Genomic DNA, 22,936 nt, shown 5'->3' on the forward strand with positions numbered 1-22,936 from the left:
CTTCTCCGGTCAGTAGAGGAAAAGTGGCCTCAAAATCCACCAGACTGAAAGCCAGGACAATAGGGTCATAGTTCAAGGTCACTGTGCCTGAGCCGTGTGGTTTATTTTCTTGGGCATCAGTTTAATTGTGACTAGAACCTGTTACCCGTTCATGGAGAACCAACATGCCCTGCATGCTTCTGGGATCTATCCAAGCCCTGCCCAAAGTGAAGAGGACCTAGGTCAGATTTTTGCATGCTTTTCTACAGAATAGGACTGGTTTTACCTATGCTTATACACATTGGAAGGACTGATGCTGAAGCTGAAACTCCAATACTTCGGCCACCTGATGTGAAGAGCTGACTCATTTGAAAAGACCCTGATGCTGGGAAAGAGTGAAAGCGGGAGGAGAAGGGGACGACAGAGGATGAGACGGTTGGATGGCATCACCAACTCAATACACATGGGTTTGGGTAGACTCTGGGAGTTGGCGATGGACAGGGAGGCCTGGCATGCTGCAGTCCATGGGGTCGCAAAGAGTCAAACATGACTGAGTGACTGAACTGAACTTAATATACATGTCACTGCTCTCCAGGAAAAGCTCTCTCTCCTTCAATCAAGTCTGACTCCATAGTCAAAGATGATAGAAAGAGACTGTCCAAAGCATTCTTAAGAGTATTTTATTTTTCGGTCCAATCTTAGAGTTGAAAACACCAAGGTTTAGGACTTGGTTCTCTAGGACAGCAGGAAATCATGGAAGCCTTCTGAACAGAGAAGTGACATAAATAGGGTGGCATTTGGAATACTAAATACTTAAATGATCAGTCTATGGGATAACGCCCATGCCAAGAGTCTTGCCACATCCCCAAATCCATAAAATAACCCTATGAGCCAGGTATTTTCGCCCACATTCAGGAGGAAATTGAGACACAGATTGGTTACAAACATGTCATAGAACGTGTTGAAAGCCACACAACTATTAAACAATGAATCCAGGGTATAATCCAGGTCAGTCTGATCTCTTTATCACTATACTAAGCAAGAGGTCCACTTGCCTGTTGAGATTAGACTCAGGGAGCATCAGGAAGCAAACAAAATGCCTCCATCCCATCTCACCCCTATCTCCAGCCACTTCCAACTTCCAAGTGCCAAAAATTTCATATAGAGATTTACCCCACCAACTGAGTCCCCTTCTATGTAGTGGCTCTTGGGGATGCCATCAGTCATTCATCCTTTATGAAGGAGCAGTTCTCCATGCTCTCAGAGGACAGGATTTTATAGATAGGACAGAAGAAAGGTTGTGGGCTCTGGGAATCTAGGAGGGAAGGAAAAAGGAACAAACCATCATGGGGATGAGGAGGAGGAAATAGGCCAGGAAGGGAGTGAAGATGAGGAACTACCAAAGACCAACTTTCCTGACTTCGTAATTTTGCCAGGGGTTGGTTTATATATCACAGAAAGTGAGCTGAGCAACGTTCCTTCTGAACTGGAATTAAAAGAGAAAGGAGGTTTCTCAATATTTCAACCCGTCAAACTAGTTCAAGGATTCCATTTTACTACTAACAGAAACTGATCCAACCAGCCAAGAAGATGGATTTCTCAAAACTAGTGCCTTGGCTAACTGCCTCTCTACGTGTGTTGTCATTTCTTCCTCATACCTCGCTCCTGATTCATATATATATATATACACACACATACACACACACACACGCACACACACATACCACCTTCAACTTCTGAGCATCTGATTAGGGCCAAGTGTGGCTGCCCTCCTGACTTTGTGCATTTCTTCAGAAAAGCAGTGAGCACTTCTGGTCCTAAGTAGAAGTGGCAGCCATGAAGATGAGAGAGTCCGAGAGCTGCCTCATCTGTTTAGTGCAGCCAGGCTCAAATAACCTGTGAGATGGATCTTAAGAGACTTCAGCTGAGCACAGACCCTCACAAGGTAAGGAAATGACGAGAAGAGAGTCAGCAGCATCCAAAGAAAAGACTCCGAGCTCATTCATCAAAGAGGTGAGACCTCGATGCAGAAAAGACTCTGGCTGCTATGACTCGCTTCAGGGGCTGGACCTTATGCACACTCTGGACTCCAGCAGATTTGTGTAAAAATCTCCCTCTTACTATTGTAAATTTTAAAATCTTTTCACCTCTATTTATCAAGCAGGCACTGGGAGAGGCATGAGATCAGAGATGAAGTAAACACAATCCCCAGTCACTCCACCTTAGCTGCCATTCGCTACTCCATACATCTGTTACTGGACTCACCATTTCCTCGCAAACCAGAAGGGAAGATCCTTGAGGACTGGGAATATCCTTGTTTCTTGAGTGCCTATTACAATGCCTGGTCCATCGCAGAAGCCTGATATGTGATCTGGAAGAGCAAACCCAACTCCATAAGTGATCAGGTTCTTTTACTTTAGCCTTTGTATTCAATTGCTTTTGCTTAGTTGTATTAGGTCAAGCAGGCATGAAACTGAGCAAGGCCCTGTAGGGCCTTTCTGGGTACAAAAGCCTTTCTGGGTCCCCCGTTTTTCATTTGTAGGTAATAGCTTCATTCAGCCTCCTAGACCTTCCCTGAGTTCCAAAGGGCAGATTCAAACAGCTGCTCATCATAGAAGGGTGGGGATGCAGAAACAAAGGAGGAGCAGTCAAGAAACAAAACTGCAGCCATAGGACAAGTTCCCCATTTCTCTGGAAAGGATATACAAAACAGTATCTTTGAGTTTTTCTGCAGGAACTAAAGGCGTCCACTCAGGTGGACACAGTAACTCCAGGCTGTGTACCAGATTCGTGGACTTCCACCCTGTTACTTCATCACCTATCAGTCAGAAGAAAGCCACACACCTCGCGGCCCTCACCCCAAATTTTGCCTATAAAAACTTGTCCCCTGCCCCAAACCACCCAAGAGTTTGGGAGGTTTTGCATACAAACCATTTACTCTCCTGGTTTGGCCCTGCAGTAAACCTTTCTCTGCTCCAAATTCTGGCATTTCAATTCGGCCTCACTGTGCGGCAGACACTCAAACTGGCTTTTACTAACAGGCAGGCAAGTTAAGCACTAAAGGGATGTGGCCTTTAGCTTAAAAGATACACCATTTCAGTGAACCTGACCTCCTACTCTGGAGCATAAAATACATTTGTTTGGTTCAAGGCAACATCTCAACCAGGCCCAAGTTCCAGCAGGTGCTAGACGAACAATGTAACAAATCCCCTTGGGGGCTGGCCAGCATCAAAACATTTGTAAGACCTATTGTCTTTTGACCTTGCCTCCAGCCCGCACCCACCCTACTCTTGGTAGCACAAAAGAAACTAATGTCCAAACACGGGCAGGATGATTCTTTAGCCCACCACCTTCTCCTTTGCTGGCTTTCCCAAAGTTGCTATTCCTCGCCCCAAATCCTGTCTCTTGATTTATCAGCCTGTCATGGGGTGAGTAGTACGAGTCTGGACAAAGTAACAAATATAAGTGGTAAACAAACAGGGATTATAAAGAAAATGAATCTGACTTTTATACTAAATCCGACTCTCAAGTCACATGGATCTTCAAAGACCCATAGCTGCAAAGGCTTTCATTTTGACTCCTCTCTGTCAACAGTCTATTATTATATGTTAACAAAGCATAAACACACTCAGGAAGCACCTTCAATTGTTAAGAATGCTTTTGTACCCTAAAAATAAATAAATGTAGTTGACCTTTTAAGTAAGTTTGACAAACCTGGTCTTACTAAAGCCGGGAAGCCGGCAGCAGCAACTTCTTCCAGCCCCTCTTTCACAAAGCAACTTCCCAGATTTAAAACCTCCCCCCACCCCAGGAGGAAAACACGTTCCCTCCCAGTAATCCTGGCGTGAGCCCACAGCTGCTCTGCCTATTGTTAGGCACCAAAGCAAAGCAATCAGACTTTCTTTGTATCAGCTGGAAAAAAAACTCACACATCCATGCCTAACTGCCTCACACCTGTGCTCACAAAGGTGTCAGCAGCTCTGAGCATCCTGTAACTAAATCTGGAAAATTGTCTACTTCAAGCAAAGTGATGCTCAGTAAGCTTCAAACCTCTCTGCCAGCTACATATGATTTGGAATACACATGTGTTCCTTTTCCTGGTAACCTTTCAAGCCTAAGCTCTACCCAGTATAAGACTTCCAGATCATGGCTACAGGCAGAGAGCTCAGATCTGGAATTTCAGTGGTCACTCTGCAAATTGGCCCATGTTGCTGCTGCTGCTAAGTTGCTTCAGTCGCGTCCGACTCTGTGCGACCGCATAGACGGCAGCTCACCAGGCTCCCCCGTCCCTGGGATTCTCCAGGCAAGAACACTGGAGTGGGTTGCCATTTCCTTCTCCAATGCATGAAAGTGAAAAGTGAAAGTGAAGTCGCTCAGTCATGTCCGACTCTTAGCGACCCCATGGACTGCAGCCCACCAGGCTCCTCAGTCCATGGGATTTTCCAGGCAAGAGTACTGGAGTGGGTTGCCATTCCCTTCAATGATTGGCCCATGGGACCTCCGTAAGTGCAGAGAGACTTCAAGAAACAATCTCACTCCATAAACCGACTCTGTTTCGGAAAAATAATAGCAACAATTTATTGTGTGCTTGGGCTTTCCAGGTGGTGCTAGTGGTAAAGAATCCACCCGTCAATGCAGGAGACGCAAGAGAAGCAGGTTCAATCCCTGGATTGGCAAGATCCCCAGGAGAAAATGGCAACCCACTCCAGTATTCTTGCCTGGAAAATTTCATGGACAGAGGAGCAGGCTACAATCCACAGGATCACAAAGAGTCAGACACAACTGAGCACACACACAGAGGGTGTGTTCTAACTTCTAATGTTACGACACGCCAGACACTGTTTTAACCATTATCTCAGTTTTAACAGGTAAGGGAACTGAGCCATAGATCTGCTAAGTAACCTGCCAAAGATTGCATAGCCAACAGATGTGAACCCAATTAACTCCATGTGTTTTTATAAATTAATTTATTAACTCACTACTCTTAACAGGATGAAAATACTTAGGTTAAGCCAATTATAATTTGCTGAGTTTAAATCAACATAGCCTTTGAATTGGTAGCATTTTTTATTTATTTACCTTTGCCATAGACTCCAAATTCTGTGTGAGCAATCATCAGTGTTGTGGAATCCAGAGTCGAAAAGCACACCTCGGAGGACATGCAAGACAATGGAGTACAGTTTACTGCACCAGCAGGTCCAAGGGGAATCAGTTCCCAACAAGGCCCCTGCTGTTTCTGAGAGGCCCAGTTTTATACCCCCCACTACTTGACTGGTTACATGTTAGCAACCTCCTTGTTGCATATGATTGAGTTTTACAACAAGCAGGTGCTAGGAGAACAAACAATTAAGGTTAAAGGTGGGGGGAACAATGCTTAACAAGCTGGGGGATGTCTCCATGGTTAATCTAACAGGGGCAGCCTGACCTCAACTACAATCTGTTTGCCATCTTTAGGGAGGGAAGTCTCCACAAGACCTGGTTTTCACTAGCAACAGTTTTCTTACTTTTGGTCAGGGTTCAGGCCCAGTTCACATCCTGTCTTTAAGATGGACAACAAGCTTCAAGATAGAGTCTCTCCTGCTTTCTTCACACTGGCCCCAACATCAGGAATCATTTCAACTCTCTTCATCCCTGCCTATCAAAATCCTATACACCTTCAAGATCCAATTCAAATACCCACTCCTCTCTAAACCTTTTTTTAGTCACTTATCTAGATACACTCTCTTCTTCCTCATATTTCTCCTCTGGGAAACTAGCTTTTAGTAGATGTTTTTGGTCCAGCTCTTAGTAGACATTGGGGTGATTATTTATCCTCACCATCTACTCAACCATAAATTCCTTAGAGGCAAAAATTGAGCCACACTCAACTCTGAATTCTCCACAGAGCCTAACACAGTGCCTTGCAATAGTAGCTCCAAATATATCTTTATTGAATTGAATTTTCAGTTGAGAACAACATTTATATCTTGCTGGGTAACAAAAAAGTGAGAACACTGAAAGATATGGGAAAATAATGTCAAGTGGAAGAGATGTTGGAATTGTCCCAGCATAAGAAATAAGCCAGAAAGAAATATGTGTAAGTACCACAAGTCTACATGGTAAAGGAAGCTAGAAAGAGTGTGAACCATTTGGCATGATAATGTGCCAGGATGCAAACCACAAGGTTATAAAAAAGACAACTATTATTTGCTAATATCCTGATCACACGGTCAAGGGAACAATAGGAATCTGGCATAAGTCACAATGATCAAATATAAAGTCAAAAAAAATCAACTAATGGAAAGCAGATAGTCAAAACCCTACAGAAAGTCTAAATACCTAATGCAATATAATAAGTGATCAGCTGGTTTAACATCAAATTATTTCAGTAGAATTTGGAGTAAAGAGTATAATTTTCAAAGACTTACCATTATTGACTAGCTCTTCCAAGATACAAGAGGAGTAGCTTCATTTTTTTAATATGCTAACAATTTTTTGGGATCAATCAGATTTTCACATCCCATTGATCATCCTATTGTTTGTTTGTTTGTTTGTTTTTGAACCATCCCTCACTGAATATTCAGCAGACCAGAGAATCCAAGTTACACCTAGATCTTTTTTTTTAATGGTCAGAAACCTTGTCAAAATCCTGTGATAAAGAGGGCATTGTCTAGTCAGAGGGAAGGTTCACATTTGGAACAAAGCTTCGTGAAAGGACCCGATTCAGAATTATAGTCCCTAGCCCATTTCTTATATTAATAGTTGGGATCCGCCCAAACTCTCAATCAGTTGTTTCCATATGGCAGCTCATGGAAGTGTGCCAGTCTGTGATAGAGTTTACCCCTGCTGGGGATGAAGTGAAAACAAAAACAAAGATAGCACAGGCTAAATTTAATTATGTTTTTGCTTTTATTTTTTGATTTGCCTATTTTTCAATTTTGTTTTTCACAGAGACTAAGTTAGTCCTATTAATTTAATGTAGTCAACTGAATTGGCTGTTTGTATTTGAATACTCTGGCCTTCATGCTTGCTTATTTTTAAAATAACATAACATAAAATAACAATAATAGTAGTTGGTAATTGTGTGTGTGTGTGTGTGTGTGTGTGTGTGTTCCTACATGGCAAAATAAATTTCTGGTGATTTAATATTAGTCTTTCAGGTATGTATCTACATTTATCCCAATACACACAGACACACAATTTTATTTTGAACTGGCCTGGGCCTCTGCTCGGAAAGATATTGATAACTTTAATAAAGGTATGGAAGGGTTAGTGCAAACCAATTCCAATTAACAGCTAAACTCAGCAGACTTATCCTGCTGGTGGTAGGTAGCCATTTTTATCGAGTACAAAGGTAGTAAATTTTATTTTGTTTAGTTCCACAATTAATTTCTTACAAGAGTCTATCATAGGGAAATCTATGAATTAATATTATTAAGCTTATGTTATTAAGACACATTACTTATAATCATTTCCATTTAATGTGTAGAGCGTGTAAACTGTGCTTCTGAATCTTCTAAAGAGAGATGCATTCATATATTTACCCTTGAATCAGGCACTCCCATATTGCAGCATATTTGTATTTATAGATTTTTTTTTTATCCTTGGAACTCAGCCTCACAGACACTTCAGTGCAGTCTCTCGCCATCCTTTTGCAGCTTCCTGGTGGAGATGACATTTGCTCAGCTAGAGAATAGACACTTTCTGGCTGAGTTGCTCATCACACTGATACCCCAAGGCCTCGCTGATTTGCTGTCAGAGGACTCCAGCTGTTTCATTGCCATGATGTGTCTTTCATAGGAAAAGACATTTCCTGGAACATCAACAGCTTGTTAAGGACCGGTGAGTGCATGGGAGAAAACTTGAAATTTTGGAGGAACAGAGTGATTTGAACTTGGCGGAGGCATGAAGATGAAACAGACAAAGGAATGATGGGGAGAATTTTCCCCCATCTGTGTCTGAAAGACTCATTTTCAGAGCTAACCATACAATTTGTGATGAGCAACCCTCCACAGCTTAGAAGGTCAAGTGTTGGTAGAAGAAACACTTGTGACTATTACTCACCCTAGGGATGAACAGATTAGATGAGGATATAAAAACTCATCAAAGAAGCTGGAAAACTCATGAGAGAAGGTGGTTGCCTCAGTGAAAACTAGCAGAGACATGGCTTTGAGTGTCACCTCTATGAATGAGGAGCAGCACGACACTTCATGGCACCAAGCTCAATTTAATGGCCTGTAGGAAGAAATGGCAACCTACTCCAGTATTCCTCCCTGGGAAATCCGTGGACAGAGGAGCCTGGTGGGCTACAGTCCATGGGGTCACAAAGAGTTGGACATGACTGAGCGACTAAATGGCAGCAGCAGCAGGAGTCCTATTACCTGTCCTTTCCACCCTCACAGCTCTTCTCATTCTATGTTGTCTTTGTTATCATGCCTATTTGTTTTCCCACTAAACTGTGGGCTCTTGGAGAACAGAAATTGTGTTTTACTCAACTCTATAACCTGGAGCCTCACACAGTGTTGGCATATAGTAAATGCTCAATAAATCTTTGCTTGTCGAATGAATGATAGAATACAAAGGGCTTCAGTGTTCCCAACCATTATTTGCAACAACTTGCTGGGTCATCAATCTATAGGATTCTTGTGTGTGTGTGTGTGTGTGTACACACCAAAAAGGAAATGAATGTAATTCACTCTGAAAATTTTAATGGATAAAAGTCTTACCTAGGTAAAAAATTTTACCTATATATCAAGGGACAGATGTGGATAATAACAAAATTACTTTGTCAACAAAGGTCCGTCTAGTCAAGGCTATGGTTTTTTCAGTAGTCATGTATGGATGTGAGAGTTGGACTATAAGAAAGCTGAGCACAGAAGAATTGATGCTTTTGAACTGTGGTGTTGGAGAAGATTCTTCAGAGTCCCTTGGACTGCAAGGAGATCCAACTAGTCCATCCTAAAGGAGATCAGTCCTGGGTGTTCATTGGAAGGACTGATGTTGAAGCTGAAACTCCAATACTTTGGCCACCTGATGCAAAGAGCTGACTTATTTGAAAAGACCCTGATGCTGGGGAAGATTGAGGGCAGGAGGAGAAGGGGACGACAGAGGAGACGGTTGGATGGCATCACCGACTCAATGGACATGAGTTTGGGTAAACTCAGGGAGTTGGTGATGGACAGGGAGACCTGGCATGCTGTGGTTCATGGGGTCACAAAGAGTCAGACACGACTGAGAGACTGAACTGAACCAGGGTAATATCATCAGCCTCTAAAGGTTGCTGGCCAGTGGCCTAACCCTGGCTCATGCAACCCCATATGCAACAAAACAAATCTTTTTGAATAAAAAAAGTCATAATCTATATTCACAATGTTTATATTTGGTCTCAAGTATCAGTTTGTGAAATGCTGGTAGCTACCTCATTGGGTATCCCTCCTCCTATTAGCATGTCCATTTTGCAGAGAGAGAAAAACTGAGTGTTCATGTAATTTTCCCAGTCACTTGCTCTAAGTGCTGGAAAGTCAGGCTTCAAACCCAGGTCTTGTTTCTTTCCAAAATTTTTATTTGGAAAAAATTTTTTTAAATACAGAAAATTTGGAGGAATGTGAAAACCATATGCTGCTGCTGCTAAGTCGCTTCAGTCATGTCCGACTCTGTGCGACCCTGTAGATGGCAGCCCACCGGGCTCCCCTATCCCTGGGATCCTCCAAGCAGGAACACTGGAGTGGGTTGCCATTTCCTTCTCCAATGTATGAAAGTGAAAAGTGAAAATAAAGTTGCTCAGTCATGTCCGACTCTTAGTGACCCCATGGACTGCGGCCCACCAGGCTCCTTTTTGTCCATGGGATTTTCCAGGCAAGAGTACTGGAGTGGGGTGCCATTGCCTTCTCTGGTGAAAACCATATGCTCACAACCTAAATTCTGTCATTAACATTTTTCTATACTTGCTTTATCCATCTATCCATCCCTCTCTATTCATCAATAAATCCATCTTAATTTTGGTGCATGTCAGAGTAATTGCAGACATCAATATACTTCAACCTACATGCTATATGATTATAGCATGCATATCATCAACTAGCATTTAATATTTGTTTGCACATCTTTCTAAAATGTACTTAAGAAATGCACAAATCTTACATGTATAAATGCTGGGTTTTAACAAATGCACACACCTTTAGTTACCCAAATCCTTATGAAGATTTACAACATTACCATTGCCTCTAGAAAGTTCCCTCATGCCACTTCCCAGTCAATTCTACCTTCATCCCCAGAGGAACCACTCTTCTTATATTCTTCCACCATGTTTAGTTTTTCCTGTTCTGTGTATATAAATGGAATCTTAAGGTATGTACTCTTTTGTGTAACAATTTGTCCATGTCATTTTTGTTAATCAGTATTTTGTTCCATTTTATTCTCAAGTGGTTATAGATTTACCCCAATTTATTTATCTGTTCTCTTGTTAATGAATACTATTTCCTCTTTCTGACTATTATAAATACTGCTGCTATGAACTTTTGTGTGCAAGTCTTTGTGTGGACATATATTTTCACGTCTCACTTCCTTGATGGCTCAGATGGTAAAGAATCAGCCTGCAGTGCAGGAGACACAAGAGACATGGGTTTGATCCCAGGTCGAGAACATCCCCTAGAGAAGGAAATGGCAACCCACTCCAGTATTCTTGCCTGGACAATTTCATGGACAGAGGAGACTGGCAGGCTATAGTCCATGGGGTCACAAGGAGCTCGACAGGACTGAATGACTAAAACTTTCACATTTACTTTCTTAGGTACATACCTAGGAATGGAATTGAATGGTCAGAAAATCAGAGATACCAAGGGAACATTTCATGCAAAGATGGACTCGATAGAGGACAGAAATGGTATGGACCTAACAGGAGCAGAAGATATTAAGAAGAGGTGGCAAAAATACACAGAAGAACTGTACAAAAAAGATCTTCACGACCCAGATAATCACAATGATGTTATCACTGACCTAGAGCCAGACATCCTGGAATGTGAAGTCAAGTGGGCCTTTTTCCATTGCCTTTGCTAGAGCATGGCCCTCAAGCCACTACTCTAGAGTAACTGTGTCTATTTGAACCTGTGTGCTTCTATGCAGTATTACTGGAATCACAATCACTTAGGTCATGGAATCGAAGTGTATGGAAAATGCTCACTGGGATTTTTGCATGGGGTTTAAAAAGATGGTTGGGTTTCCCAGGTGGTTCAGTGGTAAAGAATCCACCTGTCAATGCAGGAGATGCAGGTTCTATCCCTGGGTCAGGAAGATCCCCTGGAGAAGCAAATGGTAACCCACCCCAGTATTCTTGCCTGGGAAATCCCATGGACAGAGAGCCTGGTGGGCTACAGTCCACGGGGTCCCAAGAGTCGGACAGGATTTAGCAACTGAAAAACCACAAAAAGGTGGTTATTTCCAAGGATAGCAAAAGGAAATACCAAGGAACATTGCCACCACCACCATCAAAAATCCTTCTTCTGCTGACTTGTCAAATGCCTGAAAATTTCACCATTCAGTGGGAGAATTCAGTGACAAACAATTAACATTTAGGCCCTTTTGGAATCATGAGCATTGACATTATATGGATACATTTTTGCTTGAGAGAAGCAAGAGATTGGCACAGGCATGGGTTCATGTATGTGGTTCCTCAATTACATTTTTTGATTGAGTAGAATAAGGCCCTCACAGAACAGAACTCTTTAGGTAAAGTAAAGATGGGTAGTGGGGATATTAACAGAATCTACAACAGCAAACAAGCGCAGATAGAGCTCCAATTTATGGGTGTCTGGGTCCCTATGTCAGTCACTCAAGGCTACAAATGAATGGGAGAATGGGCCACTAGAACACAATCTTAGCAAGATATCTTCTTCAAATATTTTCCTTTTATCCAAGTGCTGGGGTATGGAAAGTCTGAAAAGGTAGGAGTCACTATTATTCAGTCATTAAGTCTTGTCCAACTCTGGCCTAACTAATAAAGCTTTATTTGCAATAAATCAAAGCTCTGAAACTTAAAAATGCCAGTGACATAACTTAGGTTCCTGGCCCAGGACACCTGACCATCCTCTTCATGCATCTCAAATATTTCCTCCACCAAGGCCCTCCACTCTCTCAGAATGTGGTACTTAAGGGAATCACTCAGGAGCATCTCCGTGCTCAGCTCTCGTTCAGCATCTGGTGCATCCATGTTGGTGTACTCAGTGAACGCCAGCTACTTGGCTAAAGAGGCTGCAGGCTTTCTGCACAGTGCGGAGAGGGTAGATCTCAACTCATCAAATGTCAGAGTAACGAACAGGGGAACTGAAGTGAAGGGAAGCCAATGATCGGCAACAGCAGGAGCTACTAAAACGCCGTTGACCACTGTTTACACTGCTCACTTTAAAGAGCCACTGAACAAAAGGGCCTTTGTGAAGTATAGGACAAAAGGTAGCACCTGGACGGAGTGTGCATTGGACCCATGTGTGTTGAGTAAAAAAGTCAGAAAAGTAGCATGAGGCCAGGTAGAAGTGCCCAGTGACCAGAGGTAGATATTTCCTTTTTGGGGGGAAAAAAATCCTGTGCCTCCCCATCCATTCTGTAGCATCTGAATTTTCTTTTAAATGCATGAAACTATCTTCTGTTCCTTTATTACTACTTAAGTGATTTATCTGTTTCCATGCGCTCTCACTGTGGTTGTACCTGCCAGTGACTATAGCATAATTTCTTGTAATCCAAAGAATAAGCCTGGTTTATATGCGAGACCCACTGATTAGGACCCTACACACGTAGAATTGGTGATGACTTAATGGCGATTACTATAAACAAGCTAGAGGGCTACTTAATCTAGTCAAAGAAATATTCAGCTAACCATTTATGGAAAACCCAACAACTCGTGTTTAAACTTTTAAGTGGCTATTCTAAGGACCCATATCCCAGGCAACAGAAGATTAAAATGCTTCATTAATTCAGACTGGTCTGTACTCAACATCTCCATCATTGATTCCCAGTCACTGATGATATAGCTTAGCCTACGAAATATGGAGAGTGATTTGGCTACACAGGTATAGCTAATGTTAAGTGGTCCCTGAGAAGCTTGGAATTTGAGCTGAGAGGTGAAAAGCCCTAAGAGACCATCTTAAACACAGAGAGTTCTCTGAATTCAACCAAGGATATTTTCATGAGCTTAAAAAAAAAAAAAAAAAAAGAATCTTTATCCACTCCAGTTAAACCCTATCAATCTGCACACAGCTTCTACTTGTTAAATCCCACTAGAATCTGCTATACCTTGGGGGAAAAAAATTCTTTCAGGTCTCTAGAGACATGAAAAAATAAACCAAGTAGCTTCTAAAATGAAGTGGACACTTCAGGTGGTTTATTTTTCTATTTATGGAGACAGAGGCCTTTCCTAAGAACTTTCACAGAAGTCTTTAAAACATATTCCTGAGGGGAGAGGGAGAGAAAGAAAGAGACAGAGAGAGAGGCTGAGATGAAGGAAGATCTGAGTGGGACTTCCCTGGTGGTCCAGTGACTAAGACTCCACACTTCCAGTGCAGTGGGCCTGAGTTCAATCCCTAGTCAGGAAACTAGGTCTCATGCTGCAACTAAAGAACCTGCATCCCACAATGAAGAAAAGATCCCACGTACCACAGTCAAGACCTGGTACAGCCAAATAAATAAATATTTTTAAAAAGAAGATCTGGGAGGCAAGACCAAAAAATGAAGCCTAGGAATCTCAGCCCCTGCTTGCCCAAGTATACCTAGGTTAAGATTAGCAGAACTAGGGAATTCTCTGTCTTAAAGGTAATTCATTAAATCATCATATCCCAGATGAGGTTGAAAATGATGAAATTGTTGGGAAGAAAAAAGAACAGAGTCTATGTCTAAATAACCAACAATAGCTTTAGTTTCAAAAATAATAAGATGAGCAGTCATAGCAATCCAGGGACAAGTAAGAATAAAAGGCTAAAACTGAATGGAATATTTTCCTTTACTGTGGAGTATGGACAGAGAAACTGGACAGGCCCAATCTGAATGCTAAGGAAGAGAGCACAAGCTAGAACGCCAGTCTCTGCCTTTACATTTCCTTTCCAACCCACCTTGCTTTTAGCACCTCAGAGAAAAGAAGAGACATACACATAGCAGGGAAAGTGCTGTATTTTTTGATAATGAAATGACAGTCAGGAGACCTAGCCTCTAGTCCAGCTCTGTCCCTTCCTGGCTGTGTGATCCTGGACATTTCACTAAACTTCTCATGACTCCAGTTTTCTGGTGTGTAAAATAAGAACCTTAGTTTAATTGTGCATACAATGCAATGGTGTAAAATATTTTGAAGCTCCTTAAATATTACAAAAATATTACAGGATATTATTGCTTTAATAGTCTATGATTCAGTGATCCTATGTACCCAAGAAATAATTTCCAGACCACAGAGATTCAGCTGAAGGGAACATGTACATGTGTGTGTGCACACAGAGGAATGGGTAGGGGAAGAGCCAAAGAAAGAAAGAATTCAGTATGAGCACACGAGAAAACCAACCAGAAGAAAATAGATGGTTTAAAAACAAACTGATGTCTAGTTACTTGTATTTACTCTAAACAAGCCTGCAACCTGGTTGGGTCACAATCTAAAAAGTCTTTCTTGGACACACACATAGATTTTCAACACAATCCTGCCTCAAAGTCATGCAAAGGAAATTCTCCGGTGAGCTTTTAAATCTCCATTAGGTGCTACATTGAAAACAAAGGTTAGATGAACTACACGGTGGGGAATAAACCAACATCTATTCCTATACCATATTTACACTGTATCAGAATGTGATAGGCATCTTGCTTTGCTATTGGCTAGATAAGTATGATGTTTAGAAGACAAAGAATGAATTCATACACAGAAGAGGGGTTGGCAAATATTTTCTACAAAAAATAGATAGTAAATATTTTAGGCTTTACAGGTCATATGGGCTTCCCTGGTGGCTCAGAGGTTAAAGCATCTGCCTCCAATGTGGGAGACCCGGGTTCGATCCCTGGGTCGGGAAGATCCCCTAGAGAAGGAAATGGCACCCCGCTCCAGTATTCTTGCCTGGAGAGTCCCATGGACAGAGGAGCCTGGCGGGTCCACAGGGTCGCGAAGAGTCGGACACGACTGAGCGACTTCACTTCACTTCACAGGGCATATACTGCCTCTGTCACATCTTCTTTGAGTTTGTTTGTTGTTTCATATAATTGTTTCAAAACCTCAGTAGAAAAACAGGCTGTAGGCTGGATTTGACCTGCTGACAGTACTTTGCCAAGCCCTGCCCTAGAAGAATTCTAAGCAATCAAGCAGTAGTAGTAGTGACGTCACAAATCTACCAAGTGTTTAAGTGGCCAAAGTTAACTGGACTTAGAGCACGTAAATCTATCAAGCTACGTTGCAAAAGAACTGTGTAAGAATGTATAAGCTAGGCAATACATTGAGGCCCTTAGAAAATAGCCATAGCATGGCTTCAAAGTATTACTACTGATCTTATTTACAGCTAGGATCTGAACCCAGACAGACTGACTCCAGAGTACTGTCACATATTCTGGAATAGCACGTTGTGAATGACTTCATGGATACAGCTCACATTTTAGATTAACAGGGGGTTCCTTTTTCTGTAAATCAACTGCTATTTTTCACTGATTTACAATGAAAATTTCAGATGGACTGTCAAAATGTACTTGTTCTTAAATTAGTCTTAAGCTTCACTGCCTCTTTCCCTCTTGCCCCCATCTTCTCTGCCAAGTACTTAATGATGTATAAACAACACAAATACAGAAGACAGCCCAATATTTATTTATTTTTATTAAATTAATTTATTTATTTTAATTGGAGGCTAATTACTTCACAATACTGTAGTGGTTTTTGTCAAACATCGACATGAATCAGCCATGGGCGCACATGTGTTGCCCATCCAGAATCCCCCTCCCACCTCCCTCCCCATCCCATCCCCCATGGTCATCCCACTGTCTGAGCGCTGAGCACCCTGTCTCATGCATCGAACCTGGAGTGGTGATCTGCTTCACATATGATAATATAGGCGTTTCAACACTACCCTCTCAAATCATCCCACCCTCACCTTCTACCACAGAGTCCAAAAGTCTGTTCTTTATCTCTGTGTCTCTTTTGCTGTCTCGCATCTAGGGTCATCATTACCATATTTCTAAATTCTATATATATGCGTTAGTATACTGTATTGGTGTTTTTCTTTCTGACTTACTTCACTCTGTATAATAGGCTTCAGTTTCATCCACCTCATTAGAACTGATTCAAATGCATTCTTTTTAGTGGCTGAGTAATATTCCATTGTGTATATGTACCACAGCTTTCTTATCCATTCATCTGCAGATGGACATCTAGGTTGCTTCCATGTCCTGGCTATTGTAAACAGTGCTCCGATGAACATTGGAGTACACGTGCCTCTTTCAGCTCTGGTTTCCTCAGTGTGTATGCCCAGCAGTGGGATTTTTGGGGCCTGTGGCAGTTCTATTTCCAGTTTTTTAAGGAATCTCCACACTGTTCTCCGTAGTGGCTGTACTAGTTTGCACTCCCACCAACAGTGTGAGAGGGTTCCCTTTTCTCCGTGCCCTCTCCAGCATTTATTGTTTGTAGACTTTTTGATAGCAGCCATTCTGACTGGTGTGAGATGGTGCCTCATTGTGGTTTTGATTTGCATTTATCTGATGAGTGATGTTGAGCATCTTTTCATGTGTTTGTTAGCCATCTGTATGTCTTCTTTGGAGAAATGTCTGTTTAGTTCTTTGCCCCATTTTTTTGACTGGGTCGTTTATTTTTCTGGAATTGAGCTGCAGGAGTTGCTTGTATATTTTTGAGATTAATTCTTTGTCAGTTGCTTCATTTGCTATTATTTTCTCCCATCCTGAACACTGTCTTTTCACCTTGCTTATAGTTTCCTTTGTTGTGCAAAAGATTTCAAGTTTAATCAGGTCCCATTCGTTTATTTTTGGTTTTATCTCCATTACTCTGGGAGGTGGATCATAGAGGATCCTGCTGTGATTTATGTCAGAGTGTTTTGCCTATGTTTTCTTCTAGGAGTTTTCTAATTTCTGGTCTTACATTTAGATCTTTAAATCATTTTGAGTTTATTTTTGTGTATGGTGTTAGAAAGTGTTCTGCTGCTGCTGCTGCTAAGTTGCTTCAGTCGTGTCTGACTCTGTGCGACCCCATAGATGGCAGCCCACCAGGCTCCCCCATCCCTGGGATTCTCCAGGCAAGAACACTGGAGTGGGTTGCCATTTCCTTTTCCAATGCATGAAAGTGAAAAGTGAAAGTGAAGTCACTCAGTCGTGTCTGACTCTTAGCGACCCCATGGACTGCAGCCTACCAGGCTCTTCCGTCCATGGGATTTTCCAGGCAAGATACTGGAGTAGGGTGCCATTGCCTTCTCCAGAAAGTGTTCTAGTTTCATTCTTTTACAAGTGGTTGACCAGTTGACCCAGCACCATTTGTTAAAGACATTGTCTTTCCTCCATTGTATATTCTTGCCTCCTTTGTCAAAGATAAGGTGTCCACAGGTGCATGGATTTATCTCTGGGCTTTCTATTTTGTTCCATTGATCTATATTTCTGTCTTTGTGTTACTACCATACTGTATTGATGACTGTAGCTTTGTAGTATAGTCTGAAGCCAGGCAGACTGAGTCCTCCACTTCCATTTTTCTTTCTCAAGATTGCTTTGGCTATTCGAGGTTTTTTGTATTTCCATACAAATTGTGAAACTATTTGTTCTAGTTCTCTGAAAAATACCATTGGTAGCTTGATAGGGATTGCATTGAATCTATAAATTGCTTTGGGTAGTATACTCATTTTCACTATATTGATCCTTCCGATCCATGAACATGGTATATTTCTCCATCTGTTTGTGTCCTCTTTGATTTCTTTCATCAGTGTTTTATAGTTTTCTATATATAGGTCTTTTGTTCTTTAGGTAGGTTTTATTCCTAAGTATTTTATTCTTTTCATTGCAATGGTGAATGGAATTGTTTCCTTAATTTCTCTGTTTTCTCATTGCTAGTGTATAGGAATGCAAGGGACTTTATATTCTGCAACTTTACTATATTCATTGATTAGCTCTAGTATTTTTCTGGTGGAGTCTTTAGGGTTTTCTATATAAAGGATCCAGGGAAGGCAATGGCACCCCACTCCAGTACTCTTGCCTGGAAAATCCCACGGATGGAGGAGCCTGGTGGGCTGCAGTCCATGGGGTCGCTAAGAGTTGGACACGACTGAGCGACTTCACTTTCACTTTTCACTTTCATGCATTGGAAAAGGAAATGGCAACCCACTCCAGTGTTCTTGACTGGAGAATCCCAGGGATGGGGAAGCCTGGTGGGCTGCCATCTATGGGGTCGCACAGAGTCGGACGTGACTGAAGCGACTTAGCAGCAGCATGTAAAGGATCATGTCATCTGCAAACAGTGAGAGTTTTACTTCTTCTTTTCCAACCTGGATTCCTTTTATTTCTTTTTCTTCTCTGTTTGCTGTGGCTAAAACTTCCAAAACTATGTTGAATAGTAGTGGTGAGAGTGGGCACCCTTGTCTTGTTCCTGACTTTAGGGGAAATGCTTTCAATTTTTCACCATTGAGTATAATGTTTGCTGTGGGTTTATCATACATGGCTTTTATTATGTTGAGGTATGTTCCTTCTATGCCTGCTTGCTGGAAGGTTTTTATCATAAATGGATGTTGAATTTTGTCAAAGGCTTTCTCTGCATCTATTGAGATAATCATATAGTTTTTATCTTCGAGTTTGTTAATGTGGTGTATCACATTGATTGCTTTGCAGATATTAAAGAATCCTTGCATCTCTGGGATAAAGCCCACTTGGTCATGATGCATGATCTTTTTAATATGTTGTTGGATTCTGTTTGCTAGAATTTTGTTAAGGATTTTTACATCTATGTTCATCAGTGATATTGGCCTGTAGTTTTCTTTTCTTGTGGCATCTTTGTCTGGTTTTGGGATTAGGGTGATGGTGGCCTCATAGAATGAGTTTGGAAGTTTACCTTCCTCTGCAATTTTCTAGAAGAGTTTGAGTAGGATAGGTGTTAGCTCTTCTTTAAATTTTTGGTAGAATTCAGCTGTGAAGCCCTCTGGTCCTGGGCTTTTGTTTGCTGGAAGATTTCTGATTACAGTTTTGATTTCCATCCTTGTGATGGGTTTGTTAAGATTTTCTATTTCTTCCTGGTTCAGCTTTGGAAAGTTATACTTTTCTAAGAATTTGTCCATTTCTTCCAAGTTGTCCATTTTATTGGCATATAGTTGTTCATAGTAGTCTCTTGTGATTGTATTTCTGTGCTGTCTGTTGTGATTTCTCCATTTTCATTTCTAATTCTGTTGGTTTGATTCTTCTCCCTTTGTTTCTTGATGAGTCTGGCTAATGGTTTGTCTATTTTATTTATCCTGTCAAAGAACCAGCTTTTAGCTTTGTTGATTTTGGCTATGGTCTCCTTTGTTTCTTTTTCATTTATTTCTGCCCAAATTTTTATGATTTCTTTCCTTCTACTAACCCCAGGGTTCTTCATTTCCTCCTTTTTTAGTTGCTTTAGGTGTAGAGTTAAGTTATTTATTTGAGTTTTTTCTTGTTTCTTGAGGTAAGCTTGTATTGCTGTGAACCTTCCCCTTAGCACTGCTTTTACTGAGTCCCATAGGTTTGGGGTTGTTGTGTTTTCATTTTCATTAGTTTCTTTGCATATTTTTATTTCTTCTGTGATTTGTTGGTTATACAGAAGCATGTTTTTTAGCCTCCATATGTTTGTATTTTTAACAGTTTTTTTTTTCCTGTACTTGACATCTAATCTTACCACATTGTAATCAGAAAAGATGCTTGGAATTATTTCAATTTTATTGAATTTACCAAGGCTAGATTTAAAAGGCAGCCGAATATTTAGAGGACTCCTTTGGGAATCTTTTAATAAGCTGAAGACTCCTTTCAAAAAATGAGGGATCCCTCAATAGAACAGACTAGAAAGTACAGAAATAAACCCAAACACAGGTACAGCACATCCTAAATTCCTCTATGTTTGGCCTTATTATTTCTCTGTGTTTGGGCTTTCCTGGTGGTTCAGACAATAAAGAATCTGCCTGCAATGAGGGAGACTGGGTTTGATCCCTGGATAGGGAAGATCCCCTGGAGGAGGGCATGGCAACCCACTCCTGTATTCTTGCCTGGAGAATCCCCATGGACAGAGGAGCCTGGTGGGCTACAGTCCATGGGGTTAAAAAGAGTGGGACATGACTAAGCACAAAAGTATTTGGATCCATAAGGAACAGATAGTTGAATAAGTGGTGTTGAGACAACTAGGGAGAAATCCAGGCAAATGTAGTCCATAACTCACACCTGGGCCAAATAAATTTCAAATGGATCAGAGTTTTAACATGAAAAATAAAACCATGAGAAACACTAGAAAATGAAATAATTTTTTAAATAATTTTTGAGTAGGAAGTCCTTTCTAAGTATGACACAAAACCCAGAAGCAAAAAAAAAAAAAAAAAGTTCAACACAGTTGACTACATAAAAATGAAAATTCCTTCATGGCAAAAACTTCCATAAGGTTAAAAAATGGCAAACAGAGAAAATACTTGCAATTTATATCACTGAAATGGGCTTTTTTTTTTTTTTTTTTTTTTTTTTTTTTTTTTCTCATTAAACTTTTTTTAATGGGTCTCAAATTCTGTGACAGATTTTTGGTCAAGTTGTTTTCATTAAAAAGTACTGATTTTAAAAAACTAATAACTTAAACTGCCACACACAAAACATATGGTCCACAAAAACATTCTCCTTTCCTTCTGAAGGTTTTACGATGCATTGTTATCATTAACCAGTCTTTTACTATTAAACTTAAATGGCCAATTGAGACAAACAGTTCTGAGACCGTTCTTCCACCACTGATTAAGACTGGGGTGGCAGGTATTGGGGATAATATTCATTTAGCCTTCTGAGCTTTCTGGGCAGACTTGGTGACCTTGCCAGCTCCAGCTGCCTTCTTGTCCACTGCTTTGATGACACCCACAGCGACTGTCTGTCTCATGTCACGCACAGCAAAACGGCCCAGGGGAGGATAATCAGAGAAGCTCTCGACACACATGGGCTTGCCAGGAACCATATCAACGATGGCAGCGTCACCAGATTTCAAGAATTTAGGGCCATCTTCCAGCTTTTTCCCAGAACGACGATCAATCTTCTCCTTCAGCTCAGCAAACTTGCAAGCAATGTGAGCTGTGTGACAATCCAGCACAGGTGCATATCCAGCACTGATTTGGCCTGGATGGTTCAAAATAATCACCTGAGCTGTGAAGCCAGCAGCTTCCATGGGTGGATCATTTTTGCTGTCACCAGCCACATTGCCACGACGGACATCTTTGACAGACACGTTCTTGACATTGAAGCCTACATTGTCCCCAGGAAGGGCTTCACTCAATGCTTCATGGTGCATTTCTACAGACTTCACTTCAGTTGTTACATTGACTGGAGCAAAGGTGACCACCATGCCAGGTTTGAGAACACCAGTCTCCACACGACCCACAGGGACAGTACCAATACCACCAATTTTATAGACATCCTGGAGAGGCAAACGCAAGGGTTTGTCAGTTGGGCGAGTTGGTGGCAGGATGCAATCCAGAGCTTCAAGCAGGGTGGTTCCACTGGCATTGCCGTCCTTACGGGTGACTTTCCATCCCTTGAACCATGGCATATTAGCACTTGGCTCCAGCATGTTGTCACCATTCCAGCCAGAAATTGGCACAAATGCTACTGTGTCGGGGTTGTAGCCAATTTTCTTAATGTAGGTGCTGACTTCCTTAACAATTTCTTCGTATCTCTTCTGGCTATAGGGTGGCTCAGTGGAATCCATTTTGTTAACGCCAACAATTAGTTGTTTCACACCCAGGGTATAAGCCAGAAGGGCATGCTCACGGGTCTGCCCATTCTTGGAGATACCGGCTTCAAATTCACCAACACCAGCAGCAACAATCAGGACAGCACAGTCAGCCTGGGATGTGCCTGTAATCATGTTTTTGATGAAGTCTCTGTGTCCTGGGGCATCAATGATGGTAACATAGTACTTGCTGGTCTCAAATTTCCACAGGGAGATATCAATGGTGATACCACGCTCACGTTCAGCTTTAAGTTTGTCCAAGACCCAGGCATATTTGAAGGAGCCCTTTCCCATCTCGGCAGCCTCCTTCTCGAACTTTTCAATTGTTCTCTTGTCGATCCCGCCACATTTGTAGATCAGATGGCCAGTCGTGGTAGACTTCCCTGAATCTACGTGCCCAATGACAACGATGTTGATGTGGGTCTTCTCCTTTCCCATTTTGGCTTAGGTTTAACGGTGGTTTTCACGACACCTGTGTCCTGGCGGCAAACCCGTTGCGAAAAAAAAGCTGGGCTTTCTTAATATAACAAAAGACTTCTCATAAATCAATTTTGAAAGACCAAAAACCAAATAGAAAACGGTCAAAGGATAATAAACAGATTATTTATAGGAAATAAAACAGTAAATTAAACATATGACAGTTGCTCAACTTCATCATAATAAGAGAAATACAAATGAAAACCTCACTGAGATAGCATTTTCCACCCATCAGACAGGTGATGATGAAAAATCTTGCTAACACACTGTGCTAGTGAAAATGTAGGGAAATACTCCCCCAAGCTGTTGAAAGGAAAATAATTGGCACAACCTGTTCAGTTCAGTTCTCTTTGCGACCCCATGAATCGCAGCACGCCAGGCCTCCCTGTCCATCACCAACTCCTGGAGTTCACTCAGACTCACGTCCATCGAGTCAGTGATGCCATCCAGCCATCTCATCCTCTGTCGTCCCCTTCTCCTCCTGCCCCCAATCCCTCCCAGCATCAGAGTCTTTTCCAATGAGTCAATTCTTCGCATGAGGTGGACAAAGTACTGGAGTTTCAGCTTTAGCATCATTCCTTCCAAAGAAATCCC

The 22,936-nt window shown here is 41.6% G+C and overlaps 1 protein-coding gene and 1 long non-coding RNA gene across 6 annotated transcripts in view; both read right to left on the reverse strand.

Moving 5' to 3' along the window:
• Positions 1–5,220, reverse strand: part of LOC123332051 — a 142,021-nt gene extending 136,801 nt beyond the window's left edge. Inside the window, exons 1-2 of one of the 5 annotated variants that reach the window (XR_006548902.2) lie at positions 5,059–5,220; positions 2,245–2,350 (exon numbers count right to left, since the gene is read on the reverse strand). This is a non-coding gene — a long non-coding RNA (uncharacterized LOC123332051). Of the gene's footprint in view, positions 1–2,244; positions 2,351–2,910; positions 2,930–3,693; positions 3,850–5,058 lie in introns of those variants that run through there. The other 4 variants (XR_006548900.2, XR_006548901.2, XR_006548899.2 and 1 more) reach the window with 4 other exon arrangements.
• A 15,394-nt stretch (positions 5,221–20,614) lies between these two features.
• Positions 20,615–22,373, reverse strand: LOC102389646 (elongation factor 1-alpha 1). Its single transcript, XM_025277895.3, has one exon. The coding sequence runs from the start codon at positions 22,301–22,303 to the stop codon at positions 20,915–20,917; it is 1,389 nt and encodes a 462-aa protein (XP_025133680.1). The 5' UTR covers positions 22,304–22,373; the 3' UTR covers positions 20,615–20,914.
• Positions 22,374–22,936: the final 563 nt, after the last annotated feature.

This window comes from Bubalus bubalis, chromosome X, assembly GCF_019923935.1.
Source record: "Bubalus bubalis isolate 160015118507 breed Murrah chromosome X, NDDB_SH_1, whole genome shotgun sequence".
NCBI lineage: Eukaryota > Metazoa > Chordata > Mammalia > Artiodactyla > Bovidae > Bubalus > Bubalus bubalis.